Source organism: Dromiciops gliroides, chromosome 1, assembly GCF_019393635.1.
Source record: "Dromiciops gliroides isolate mDroGli1 chromosome 1, mDroGli1.pri, whole genome shotgun sequence".
In the NCBI taxonomy this organism is placed as follows: domain Eukaryota; kingdom Metazoa; phylum Chordata; class Mammalia; order Microbiotheria; family Microbiotheriidae; genus Dromiciops; species Dromiciops gliroides.
The window spans coordinates 200693213-200708123 of NC_057861.1; the positions used below are offsets into that span (position 1 = coordinate 200693213).

The 14911-nt window shown below is 35.9% G+C and overlaps 1 protein-coding gene across 4 annotated transcripts in view; it reads left to right on the forward strand.

Annotated features, from left to right (window-relative positions):
• FBXO15 (F-box protein 15) overlaps nucleotides 1–14911 on the forward strand; it is a 144922-nt gene that overhangs the window by 95868 nt on the left and 34143 nt on the right. For 3 of the 4 annotated variants that reach the window (XR_006353515.1, XM_043969657.1, XM_043969643.1), the window contains exons 5-8: nucleotides 308–517; nucleotides 6918–7044; nucleotides 10392–10474; nucleotides 11317–11462. Coding sequence is in view for 3 of the 4 variants with exons in the window: in XM_043969657.1 (XP_043825592.1) it covers nucleotides 308–517; nucleotides 6918–7044; nucleotides 10392–10474; nucleotides 11317–11462 (566 nt within the window). In the remaining variant the exon portion in view is untranslated. Of the gene's footprint in view, nucleotides 1–307; nucleotides 518–6917; nucleotides 7045–10391; nucleotides 10475–11316; nucleotides 11463–14276; nucleotides 14535–14911 lie in introns of those variants that run through there. The other variant, XM_043969651.1, reaches the window with a different exon arrangement.

Genomic DNA, 14911 nt, shown 5'->3' on the forward strand with positions numbered 1-14911 from the left:
TCCTCTCTCTCTTTCTTTGTGACTTATAGAGAGATAGTTTGCATTATTGCACATGCATAATGTATATTAAATTGCATTCTGTCTCGAGAGTGCAAGGGAGAAATTTGGAAGTCAACTTTAAAAAAATGAATGTTAAAATTTTTTTTTACATGTCATTGAGAGAAAATAAAATAACAGAAAAAAACCTGACCCATGTGTGTAGAATTGAATTAGCTCCTTTAATATTTAGCTATTTGAATTCCACAGTACATTTGTATCTTCTCAAAAAGAAATCCAAACTCTTTAACTTGATTGTCTCCCTAAATAGAGTATCTGGATTGAGTTGGGTGATTGTGTTGAAGGAGAAAAATGGGAAAGAGTACATCATGGAGCAGGCTGAGTTTTCTGTGAATGACACATCTGTTACAGTTCTTTGGCATGGAAATAATTGGCCACGTATTGACAAGCTGGCAACACTAGATTTGTGTGGAGTGACACCAGTTTTTTTGGACCGCTATAAGGTCCCCACCAAAAATGGGTGAGTTTCTTCCACATTTATTATTGTTAGATTAGAAAAAGTTGTTATTGAAAGTTGGTTGACATTGAATTTTTTTTTAATTTTTGAATTTTTTTAATTACAACTCTGGATTGTAATTAAAGATTGCATCTAGAAATTCACTCTCTATTGCCTTACTGCTGGATCACTGCTAGAATAGAAATAAAAGGTGTCATTCTATATTTATATATGCTAACACCTCAGTTGTCTAAAACATTAGGCTGGTATATTCTTAGTAATGGAATTTTTTTTGACAGTTGAATATTAATCTTTAAACTTTTTTGTTCCGTATTTTGTATGGGAATCTCTACTACATTCTGTTCTGGTGTAAGAAGCAGCTAGGTGGAACAGTGGAAAAGAGTTCTGGACCTTAAGTCAGGAAGACCTGAATTCAAATTTGGGCTTAAGATACTTAATGACTGTGTGACCTTGGGCAAATGAATCAAATCCTTGCTGTCTCAGTTTTCTCAGTTGTGAAATGAAGATAATAATAGCACTTATCTCCTAGAGTTTTTTTTGAGGATCAAATGAGATAATAGTTATAAAGTACTTAACACAGGGCCTGGTACATAGTAGATGCTTGATAAGTGCTTGTTTTCTTGTTTCCTTGTGAGAATTAGAGCTCTATCAACCAGTTGAGAAAGATACCACAGGGAAGCTCTGCCATGAAAAGAATGCATGTGACTTAGCATCCAGAAGTGACTTTTCTGGGGTTTTGAAGGTCAGATCGGCATCAGGAAGTTGTGTCTGCTGCCTGTTAGTCGTGTCAATCAGAGCTACCAGCCAATTAGCTTGGAGCTGTGTGTGTGGACAGTCCTGTTTCCTGTTTCCTGTTTCACAGGAGGCTTCTGGGAGAAGTCGCAGAGGAGTGAGACCTCTTTGGTTCCGGACGGGGGCTTGGTGGAAGGGACAGGCAGAATAGACAAATCTCATACTTTATCCACATGTTTCTTTTTACTAACCCCTAATAAACTTTAATGAATACTTAATGCCCAAAGATTGGTGCTATATGTTTTTAATTTAAGGCGACCACTCATTAGATTTTAGACATCACAGCTAGAATTTTAGACCATACATCCTTAAAGGTTAACAAACATGCCTTAAACTTAATGATTCAGTTTCATCATTAGAAGTAGTTGTTATATTTTAGTAGATCGTGTGGTGCATTGACTTCATTGACAATTTAAACAAAGCAAGATAGGTTGAATAAATTCTATCAGCTTGGGTTTTTTCTTTCTTTGTTATTTTGGCTCTTATAAAAGTGGAACTTAAAGTATGTAGATAGCTGCTTCATCTCTTGATCCATATAACATGACTACTTATCTAATAATGATACAGGGATTGGAACTTGGATCTCATAGCTGTAGAGAATTCAGGGATGAGAGAATTGCCTCTACCAATATAGATTTGCACCTTCTTTACAACTTGTAGTTTTATAAAGTTGCCTTTGGCATTGAAAAGTTAAGTGAGTAGTCTAGAGTCATACATCTATGTACACATAATCAAAGGTGGGATTGGAGTCTATGTCTAACTGATTCTGAGGCCATCTCAGTATCTACTTCATTATTCTGATTCTTTAAAAGTGATAATAATGACGGCTAAAGCTTAAATAGTATTTAATGTTTTGCCAAGCACTTTACACAGGTTACCTCATTTGATGATTATAATAATCCTGTGTGATAGGTGACATCTTCATATTACAGCTGAAGAAACTAAATCTGAGAGGTTAAAAGACTTACCCAGGGGCAGGTAGGTGGCGCAGTGGCTAGAGCACTGGCCCTGGAGTCAGGAGTACTTGAGTTCAAATCCAGCCTCAGACACTTAACACTTACTAGCTGTGTGACCCTGGGCAAGTCACTTAACCCCAATTGCCTCACCCCCCCCCAAAAAAAAAAGACTTACCCAGGGGTCATGAAGTCTGAACTCAGTTCTACTTGAATCAAAATCCAAAGGATTAAATGTATATGTTCCTCTCAAAATTAATTATTTAATTGAAGTATTATATTTTCTAAGATGCTTTCCAACTCTGAATTTGATTATATAGTAGTGAATTATTTTAAACTTTAACAAGTCTTCGTATTCACTATCAGTTTTCTTAGGCTTTTCAGCAGCTTTCAAAACTTGTTTCCTCTTCCAAGTTTTGTTATCATAATTTATTTTTAATTGCATGACATTCTTTTTTTGGGGAAAATAGAGAACATCAAATCATTATGCTTTAGTTGGGAAATATTGTTACTTTATGGGCTTTTATATTGTGACTACTAAAGCATGGAATTAAGTTTTTGTAAATACAAACCTAAATGGGACTTTTTATTTTATACTGTTATGTAGCCTAACCATGGCATTTGGCATATAATAGGTACTTAATAAGTGGTGGTACTAGTTCTTGTTCTTAATTATTTGAGAATTTGTTCTGGTTCTGAGTACTTTTGGGCAAATTGTTCTTGTTTTCTATATGTCCCAACCTGAATTAGACGGAAAACTTTTTTTTTTTAAATGAAGACTTGAAGTATATTTTTTGGTGGTTTTGTTTGAGTGGGCAATTTATGTGACTCCTTTTAGTATCATGCCTAATACAATGAGCCTCTAAGTGAAGCTTGTAGTTTTATAATGTATGTAGCCATTTTTGGAGAGTGCCTTCTGGATGATTTTCTTAGATTAAACAAATTCTGTATTACTTGAGAACATGTAGCATATTGCTTGCAAGCTTTAGGTCAAAAGTACAGACATTAATTAAAAATGAATGAATGAAAATCTAACTTAAGCAGACATTGTTTTGCATTGAACTGAAAAGCTAAGTGAATTCCATTGCATAGCTAAAAATTGTCATAATATCTGCCATGATAGATATTAGAAAATGAAAAATGTTAAAAATTATTGAGGAAACTCATTGGCTCAATTCTATTCGCATTGAATCTCAATGGGCTTTAGCTAGTACTTGATAAATTGTGGTAAACATACAATAAAACATTTCATGAATTTGTTTCAGTAGACATTTTTATTGTGTCAAGATAATGGAATGTGATGGATGAGATTTGGCAGACACTCTGGAGCCCACCTGAGTGGGTTACTGGCTGATTTGACTGGATTAGTAGTTGACTAGATTCTAAGCACATCTGGCTGGTACTTGAGAGTACTTAAGAAAGCATGGTTCTCAGAATCTAAAAAAAACTTTGAACTTCCGGCCCAGTCAACCAACCAGCTTGAAGAACCTCCCATTTCTGGGAGGGGACAGGAAGGAGGAAGGAGAGCCTGCACAGAGAGCTGTCTCTTTGGGTTCTTGATTTCAGTGTGGTAGGGCAGAGGACAAGACAGAGGAGTTGAAGAAAGATAGGATTGCCAGGTTGTAGTAATTCTGTTCTCAATCTTTCTCTTCTTTTACTGTCTTTCAGTAAAACCTTAAAAACCTAAACTCGTTTTATCAGTGATTTTAGTCAGTTTTCCCCAAAACTGGGGGAACAGATTAGGACCCACATTTAGAATTTTAAATTACACAATTGCATATATATAAATACTTTCATTAGGAAGGAGTAGGAATACTGTTATAGATTAGCATGACTGGAAAGGAGACATCATTGTGACCTCCCTTTTCTTACCTTATAATCTTGAGGATAGGCAAACTAAAACTCCTTTTTGGCATTATTTGAAGTTCTCCTTGGACCAATGAATTTTCCTAAATTGCTAATGTATGAAGCTTAAGTGCTTTGCATTGTATTGCCCCAAATTTATGGGCAATGCTTAGTTAAATATGCCCATTGTTGGTTGTGAATGCAGGGCAAATTAAATAGTGTTTCTTTAAGAGGCAAAGGTTTTGGGGCAGCTAGATGGTGCAGTGGATAAAGCACTGGCCCTGGATTCAGGAGGACCTGAGTTCAAATCTGACCTCTTGACACTTACTAGCTATATGACCCTGGGCAAGTTACTTAACCCTCATTGCCCTGCAAAAAATTAAAAAAAAAAAAAAAAGAGGCAAAGGTTTATTCTCTTGAATTCCCCAATGGCTTCCGGTCCAGGGCATATAAATTTTGTACCACGCTAAGAATTATTATCCATATTCATCTGGTCATCTACCAGGTCAGGGGTGTGTGTGTGTGTGTGTGTGTGTGTTTGTTTATGTGTTCATAATCAGAGTTCTAGGAAAGGTTTGAAAATTATTTCCTTTGTGTTTCCCTCTACCTAGAGGGCTTTAGCCTTCATTGAAACATGCAGTTTAAGATAAAACAAATACCCATGTGCTATAGACATTATTAAAAAGTTATTTTTCTTCCCCTGCATGTTGTACCCTAACAACTGTCTTCCTTGCCTCTCCATAATTACACCATATATGCTCTTGACACAGTAACAGTTGTAGAAATGTTTGTTTTGTGTATGTGTGGGTGACATTAGACTAGCTTCACTCTTTGCCCTTTCTTGGTTATCCTGTCATTTTCAAAAATTAAGAAGAAGTCAGGTAGTCTATAACAATGGAACATAATAAAATGAAATGAACATTTATTATGCACCTGCTGTGTTCTGTCCTAGGATTTGGTTGAGCATATTTTAGATAAAGCAATATCCTTATCCTTATAAGACTTATTGTTTGCTAGAAAAACATGACTAATACATAAGTACAGTATGAAATAATATGTATGACTCTGAGGAAGAGGATAAAGTAAGTCCTTCTAGAGGAGGCAGCATTTGAATTACACTTTAAAGGAGGGGTAAGAATTGAATAAGTGTTGGGGACATTTGAGGTATAGGGAACTATATGAACAAATGCATAGAAATGGGAGCAAGCCAGTTCTATGAAGGGATAAAAAAACCATACACGTGAGATATTAATAATAATGATAGTTGATAATGATAATTTGTGGGGAGAATTTTATGACCTAGGGAGAGAGAGAAGTAGCATCAGATTTGGGAAAGCACATTAAAAGGATATGTGTTTAGTGTGCATAATAGTAGGATCATAGGTTTAAATCTAGAAAGGGACAATAAGAAGCCATACAGTCTTTATCATTCTGCATATGAGGAAACAAGCTTAGCACATAGGTGTAATTGTATCTCACATTTGTGAAGCACTTTGATGTTGATATAATATTTTCTTGACAACAACTCTGTGAGGTAGATAGTATATTTTCTTAATTTTATGGATGAATAAACCAAGCCTTAGAGAGGCTAAACTACTTGCCAGTAGTCATAAAGATATTAAATGTCAGAGCCAGAATAACAGTCCAGGTCACTTAATTCTAAATCCAGTGATCTTTCTACTGTGTTACACAATGTACCAAAATGTCCTGATTCATTAGTGGAGAACTTTGAGTCACCCTTTTCCTATAGATATTCCACATAGGTGTTACCTATATAATAGTATATTAATAAGGTCTTTAGAACTGGCTCCTGAACTAATGTCCAAACCAACATTTAGAAGAAATGTTTTTGAAAAGTTTCTATTGGTTGCTAAGGATAAGGAGAGTCCTAGGTGATCATTATACTGTTTGCAATATATTTTATTGTCAAAGTTGATTTTAAAGTCTGCCTAATATGTTATTTGACTTATTTTTTTCAAAATTTCAACTTTTATATTGTGACATTTACTCCCAGTCATTCAAAAGAAAATCTCTGCAATGTATGATTGTATGAAAATGTTAAAAACAGTTTTTTTGGTCATTTATTTTGAGTATTACCAAGTCAACATTTGTACATTCTGTACTAGTATTGAATTTATAAGTTTTTTTCAGTCCAACAGTAGTCTGATCTCTCAGATAACCAGTTTGTTTTATTGAAGAGCAAAATGGTATAGTGCAAAGAATGATGGACAAGATAAACATGGTTTGAAATTCTGGCTCTTACACATAAGTGTTATCCTGGACAAGTCATTTGACATTACTGCATTTCATTTTCCTCATCTGTAAAATGAGGATAATCTTTGGACAGGGGTATTCAAGAAAAAAAACTTTTGTTAATCTTAAGGTATTCTGTAAATGTGAGCTTTATTTCAGTTTTTGCACATACCTTTTAAATCAACTTAGATTTATTATTTTTCCTCTACTTGGTCAGCTTCATTTATGGAGTGTTATTTCTGACTAAAGCACTGTATACTAGGTATTAAAGGAAAGAGAGAAGATGATTTTGTCTCCTTTATTATCTTTTGACTTGGACATTGAATTGCAGAGAGAGTAGGAGGGGAAGAAAATTTGAATGAGAAGTGAAATGAAATTGATGGGCTGATATTTTCCTATTTTTGTACAAAAGTTAGATTTTTTCCCTCGATGTTGTCACCTATTGTAAAAGTAGCTATTTAATATCTTCTTAATGGCATTCTTAGATGTGATAATTAACAACTCTGATAATACTAAAACTCACTTCTGTCTTTCCTTGGTTTGGCATTTGATGTTCAAAGACCTCGAAGGCGTTCCCTAGTTGCTGAGTACAATCTGACTAACCTAACTAAATCCACCTCGATTGGCTCTGACAGACTTATTCGGACCTTCTGCCTAAACCCAGGGCTTCTAGTTGGTCTATGGAAGGTAAGATTGGAGTCCTTTTTGTGTAGTGGAGTTCCCTTTACCTCTTGTGAAAACATTGGTATGCATTTGCTACTTACAGCAGGGCACTATTAGACTTTATGAGGCTTATATTATTATAATGTATCCTCACTGCTGTAATGAGTTTTCCTGTATTCTCAAAGTTTTATTTAACAGTGAACCACATGTGAATGATTAGCAATTCCACATTTCTAGTTGTGAACCTCTGACTTCTTCAGTGTTATATTTCTAGTCACCAGAACATCAAAAAATACTGACACCTGAATTTAACATTTTGGAAATGTTTTATCTTCTTCCCCAACAGATTTAACACCACTATTTCCCTTGACTCTTTAGATTCAAAACATTTTTGTCACTTCACTTTGTTTTGTCCCTTACACTCAGTGTATCACTAAGCTCTGTTGATTCCTTCTTTACAGTGTCTTTTGGATTTTCTCCTTCCTTTTCAGTTCTACAGCCATTACTTTCCATCAAAAGTCACTAGTATCCATCATCTTTCATAGATGGATAAATATACCATCTCCCTGGTTGGTTTCTCTGCCTCTCATCATTCCCTGCTCTAACCCATTTTGCATACAACTGATAAGAATTTTACTGAAACACTGTTGTTATCATGTCACTTACCTGATTCCCCATATCCTGATTAGGATTTCACATTGATTTTCTCATATCAAATCCATACTCTTTACCTTGGCATTTAAGGTTTACTACTGTCTATACTCCTTTTGTTCATTATCTTACTAACTGATTTTGTTATATATAGACTACTCTATGTAGATTTCTACTCCATTCAAGTTAATATTTTTCCATTTCTCCTATACCACGTCCTTATCATTGCCTTAAATGTACTCTTTCCCCCACACCCTCTACCCTTTCCTTAAAAACTTGATCAGAACTCATTTCTGTTAGGAAATTTGCATGATTGCCACTTCTTACCTATTAACTTCTCCAGTTAGTTACATCATCACCTATTCACTCTGTATTACTCTATATTGCATCTGTTGATATGTTGCTTAGTTCATGTGCTCTTCTGTTTTTTTGTTGTTGTTGTTGTTGTTGTTCATGTGTGTTTTATCTTTCATCTAGATTTCAAGTTTTATGAGGCTCAGAACCATGTCTTTTGCTTCTTTTATACTCTTCCTTTGCTTATTCACCCATAGATCCTATTGTTGTGCTTTTTACATAGTAAGCTCGCATTGAATGTTGTTGATTGACCAGAGAGGACATTGAACATAATTTTCCATTTTAGAAGATAATTTAACCATTTGTCTTCCTTCCATTAGGTCATTTTTTTCAGTGGAGCTAGTTGATTTTTGGCTCTCCTTAAAGAGTTAGATTTTCTGGGTAAACGAAACCACAACTTGAAGTATAGCTTTATATTTTCATACGTTGGTCAAACCTTTGCAAGTCTAATTAATTGGTTGATAAAGCTTTATCCCACAATGGTTTAGAATTCTATGCCACCATTTTTACTTTGGGAATAGTGTGTAATAGGGATGGTGGAGGAGTGTAGGTGGAAAATCATGTCGCTTGAAGTTTTTATTACTGTTCCCCTCCTGTACCTATTTTGTCTTTATATTTTCCCTTATTCTGTGGATTTAAGTGACTTGTTCCCTGTCTTTTTCCCTTTGTCTCTTGCTTAGTCTTCTTTGGGTTATTCTGTAGAGATGACTTGTAGGAAACTTAGTTCAAGTGTCCAGACATTTATTAAGTGGCTACCAAATGTAAGGTACTAGGTCCTGGGGATACAGCATAGTCCTGGTTTTCAAGAGATTTACAGACTGATGCTGGGGTAAGGAGGTAGAGACAAAACATGTATACAAATAAATATATTATGAAATAGGATGTGATAAGAGCAAAGGACAGTTCTGTATAAGTGCTTTGAGAAATTGGAGGAGAGATCACTTTGAGCTGGAAGAATTGGGAAATGCTTAATTGAAGGAATGGCAGTACAATTGAACATCATTTGGGGGGGGGCAGTGAGGGTTAAGTGACTTGCCTAGGGCCACACAGCTAGTAAGTGTCAACTGTCTGAGGTCGGATTTGAACTCAGGTCCTCCTGAATCCAGGGCCGGTGCTTTATCCACTGTGCTACCTAGCTGCCCCCAAAATTGAACTTTGAAGGAAGAGAAGGATCTCAATGAATTGAGAGAAATGGAGAGATTACCTATAAGTCATGGGTTCTGTACAAGTATGCAGAAGTGGGGAAAAGACAAGATGAGACTGGGAAGTCATTAGTAGTCCAGTTTGGCTGAAATTCAGAGGGCACAGGAAAGGATAGTGTAAAGTAAAGCTGTGGATGTAGATTGGAGCTAGACTTCCGAAAAACTTGAATTTCATTTTTGAGCAGTAATATAGATTATTTTGGCAGCAATGTTTAGGATATATTGGAAAGCATAAGGGATGTGAGGCAGGAAGACTAGGCTTTAAAACTATTCTCAAGCAAGATGTAATGAGACTGAATCTATTAGGATGTTTGCAGTATGAGTGGATAGGGATGGATGGATGCAAGAGATATTATGGAAGTAGAGTTGACAGTAATTAGTAACTGATTATTTATTGAGGAAGAGGGGGGAAGAGTAAAGACATCTTCAAGGTTTTTGAGCCTGGGTGGCCTGGATGTTAATGCTGTCACTAACAGGAACAGGATGTTGGGAGGAGAAAGTTTTTTTGAGAGAAAACACACTGTATTTTGAAGCTCTGGTTTGATATTCAAGCAGAGAGATCCATTATCAGTTAGGAATGTAGTAAGAGAACTCAGGGATGAGGTATGGGTTGGTTACATAGGTTGGGGAATCAGCTACATGGAGGTGATAATTGAAACCACTAGAGTGGATGAAAGTGCTCAGGAAGAGTGTTAAACTTTTTAATCATCAAGTTGCACTGTTAATGATTACTAGGGAAATTAACCATTCATGCTCTTTTCTCTTTGTAAAGAATGCTAACTAAACTTTTTTTAAAGGCCATAAATATTTTTAGTGTTATCATGTGCGTGTGTGTGTGTGTATATATATATATATATATATATATATATATATATATACACACATACACATACCTAGTATCTTATTCCTTCATAAGTGCCAGGATGCTATGGGTTGCCTTTATGCAGTGTTTGTGTGAATTGTGGCTCTGTTAGTATAATGTATGAATCTTATTAAATAGTAATTCTGTATTAGCACTAACGGTACGCTAGCATTGTACCAATCTTGTAATAGTAAAAAACAGCATTTATTGGCAAGATTTATATTCCATTTTCTTTAAGAAGACCTCATAAAAAATTAAAGTAGTCTGGGTGAAAAATGTATTCTTTGTAATTAACTTTCCAGAAAGAGAAGGAAATGGCTTTTGTTATGGCGAATCTTCATTTTCATCTACTGGTGGAGAGAAGCACTTTAGGCTCAGCTACTGTGTACGTACTGAATTCTTGTTTTTCATGTTTTGTAGAGTAAATGTGAAAGAGAATCAAGGTTTCAAATCACCTTATGGTAAAGGATCATTACAGTGACCTTCAAACAGTTGGCACAGCTCAATGGCATGTTGCTGTTGAAATTACTGGATTATAGATGAGCACATTTCCTTTATTTGTTTGGGACTAAAAATATGTGTCATGGTTATGGATGATTAAAGGGTAAACAACTTACAGTATAGCATGAAGTTGTTTTTTTATTTCTCCTTACTGAGAGAATTCTTGCTTTCTTTCTCTGGAAAGATTTGCGATTTATCCCCTGTATTGAATAGGACTTAATTTTTCTGAGTTGCAGTCTTTTTACATAGTTTTAAGATATAGAGCTACCTTTGGCACAATTTTCTGCCGGGCTGTATTCTTTTATTACTGATCAGAAAGCTAAAAAAGGTTGTAGTTGTCTTTGGACAATCAAGAATCCTGGGACTATATTTCTAAATGCCATGGTTCAAATGTATTCACCCTGGGGTGGGGTTTACCCATGCATATTTTATGTCTTCTAGTTGCCGACAGAACTGGTATCTTCCATTGGTTCGGAGAAATGAACGTTTTATAGGAGTTAGCAAAGGCTATGTCAGTTTAAACCTCATGTAATTATATACTGTTGAGAATTATTGGGGAAGCCTGTTGTCTTTTTATAGTAGCAGTGCTGGTGATGGGGTATGTGTGTGTTTTTAAAAAAATGAAATGATAGAATCCTAAATCTTAAGGGCCCAAAGTGACCTTTGTGTTTGGCCGTTGATATTGTTTGTTGAGTTAAATGTTTGTGTGTATTTTTTTTTTTAAAGCCCTTATATGCTGCCGCCTCACATTCCTTTTCTGGATGACATTGACCAACAATATGGACTACATGGTTATCAGCTCCATGTTGACATGCACAGTGGTGGAAGTTCCTACCTTTGTGGTACCTTTCGTAATCTCTTCAGCAGGAAAGGTGAAGTTGATTGAATTTTAAATTGAATTTTAATTTTAATTTCACATTTTTGAAGTAGGAGGGTCTGGTGAACAAAGGTATAACTAACAATTTTTAGGTCTTGTCAAACAGCTATCTACTGTTCTTAACATGGAACCCCTTTTCCCTTTTGTGATACCTTTTCTATGTACATTCCTAGTTTTACCCTATGTATCTTATATCCCCAGGATATGTACTGGTTGTTTCTTCATTTCTCTTTGCCTCTTTCTGATACCATAACTGTTCCCAACATGGCACCCATTTAATCATTTTTCCACTGGTTCTTGTACTATGTTTAAATCCTTTTCTTCCCTTTATCTCTTGATTTCCTTTTTGGTAAGGGAGTGGTAGAAGGAGATTCTGGTAAGAGGGACAGTGGCAAGAAGCATCATCTGATGGCTGTGCTTCTTCCTTTTTGGCCTGTATCCTCCTGCAGTCTACCAGGTCTGGGATGAGTATACTCAATATTTAGTGCCAAACTGCTTCCTGACAATGTGATAGGTCCTAGAGCTGGGTTGTGCAAACATTTATCGTCCCGGAAATGGTTGGTGGATATGTATATGGCATACTGATGGGGGAAGAGGGCAAGACTTATGTGCAGTAGGAATAAAAAGAGACTATTGCTGCTTCTTCTTATTCATTACATTTGAACCGAACCAAAGCTAACAGCTAAGTTTGGGTCTAGCCATATAAAACGAAAGGGAAAGAAACTTGAAATAAAGAGCAGAGCGTTAGGGAAAAAGCTGGGGAACTTTTAGTGATTAAGTTGGAAGGAGAAAATAACACTGGTGGTGTTAAGAAAGGGAAGAAAGAGGAAGGGGTAGAAGTGTGGGAAGGGAGCACGAGGAGATGATGGATGGAGTAGCTAGGGATGGAAGGAAGACATTTTAGGAGGTGGGAGATATGCTTAAGTAGAAGGGAGAAGGGCAGTAATTCACAGGAGCAGTGGTGAAGGACTGAATAATAACTCACATTTACATTACGCTGTAGCAGTTTATCTTCCTTTGAAGCACTTTGCATATACGATCAGTAGGGAAGCCACTTGAAGCTACTTCTCCAGACTAAATATCTCCAGTTTGTTTATCTGAGTTATCAAATGGCATGCTCTCAGTACCTTTTACTGTCCTGGTTGTCCTCTGGGTATTTGCAAGCTTATTTATATCTTTGCTAAAATATGGTACTTAAAATTGAATATGTTAACTCTATATGTAGTCTAAAAAATGATCACTATATTGAATCAACTTCCTTACTTCTGGATACTATACTTTTCTTCATTCAGTCTTAGATCATCACATGTTTAATTTATAAAGTTAGCATTCTCTAAGTTCAGAGATCTTTTTTTTAGATGCACTCCTATCTAGCCATATGACAATCCACTTTATATTTGAAAAGTTGATTTTTGAACGTGAGTATAAGACATTCTTTCATAATTAATTTCCTCTTACTACAATTCTCACAGTATTCTAAGAGACCCTCAAGATTTTTTGGATACTTCCTGTCATTTATTGTGTTAGCTATTTGATAAGCATTCCACTTATATCTTTATGCAGTCATTGATAAAAATATTAAGTAGAAAAGATCCTTGGGGGTGCTCTACTAAACACTTTTTTCCTAGTTAACATAGAGTGAATAATATCTATTCTTGCAGTCTAGCCATTTTGCCAGTTCCAAATCTATATAACATCAAAAGATGTTAGATTGTTATGATATGACCTGTTCTTGGTGGTCATGTTGGCCTTTGCTGAATATTGCTTGCTCCTTTTTAATAACATGTTATAGAGTTTTGCTAGGAATACAGATAAAGCTTACTGGCCTGTACTTTGCAGACTCTACTCATATAATCACAGAATTTCAGAGTTGGGAGGGACTTAAGTAGCCATCTATTCCAACCCATAGAATCCCTTAGCTTTAGCATACCTTATAAGTGGCCATTCATTTTCTGCTTGAACACATAGTGAAAGAGAACCTACTCCCCCTTAAGGTAGTCCATCTACTTTTGGACAACCTAATTGTTAGGAAATTTTTCTTGAAATCATACCAAAATTTCCATATTTGTAACTCCTACCCATTTGGCCTGCTTCTGCCCTCTGGAAAAAATGATTTATTTCCAATTTTAAAAATTAGTGCACTTGCCCTTCTGTAGTCCTACAGCATTTCCCTTGTTCTCCATGATCTTTCTGATCATAATATCCTGTCTTTTCATCTTTTCTCTTTCTTATACTTCCTAAACCTATTCTTTCTCCTTGCTACAATCTCAAAGTCCTCCATCTTTTCCTCTGTCCATCACCCCTGTAGGGCCCTACCTTTATAATCTTTTACCCTGTAGTTAACCAATTCAGTTATACATTAACATCAGCTTTTGATTCCCTTGCATCCTTGTCTTTCTGCTGCTCATGCCTTTTGAACCCTCAGTATTTCTTTATTCCCACTATCCAATTCTGCTTATACTCATAGGATTATAAATCTAGAATTATACAGTGTATTGTAGTCCAATTTCCTTATTTTACAGATGAAGAAAATCAGAGTTCAACCTCATATTAAGACATCCAGGGAAGCTAAGTGACTTTCCAAAAGTCAGATAAACCTAAGAATTATGAGAGGAGTTTCCTCTAACTATAGAGTTAGATTATTTTTTTCAGCATTCTACCCTATCTCTTCTATGTTGCCGTAGGAAATCATGCAGCCATGCTAACTGTCCTTACAGATTTATGCTAGATAATTGTAACTAGGCCTTCGCTGCTACACAGTAATCTTTTTTATTCTTCCTTAATTGACCTTCTGTCATACCCCCCTCAGCACCTGTACCAAATATCCAAAAGGAGGGAGCATCTCTAACACATATCAGAGGAGGGACTTTTCTTATGCAAAAGAGAAAACTGGGAGTATCTTTGGAGCTGGTATATCATTGCTCCAATCTGGACACAATATTCCTCTATCGTCTACATAAAGGAAGAAAAGAAAGAAGGAAGGAAACAAGCATTTATTAAGCTCCTACTTTGTACCAGACACTGTGATAAGCACTTTACAAATAAAATATTTGATCTTCACAACAACCCTGGGAGGTAAGTGCTATTATTATCCCTATTTGATAGTTGAGAAAACTGAGGTTAAGTGACTTACCCAGGGTCACATAGCTAGTGTGAGACTGGTCTCAGGCTGGACTTGAACTAAGGTCTTTCTGACTCCATGCCCAGCATTCATCCACTGTGCTACTTAGCTGCCTGAAAGAATATAACTTAAATAAAACTCCTTTACATACATAAGTCTTATGTATATACTTCCTTTTCCTCTTTATAATTCAGACAGAAGATTTTAAAGTCTTTGCCCCATTGTCCTTTTGCTGCTTTTCTCATACCAAATCTTAATTCTGCAGTACTCCTGCCTCCTCTCCCCAGCCACTGAATGCAGTTGACAGAAGTCTCTTAACCTTG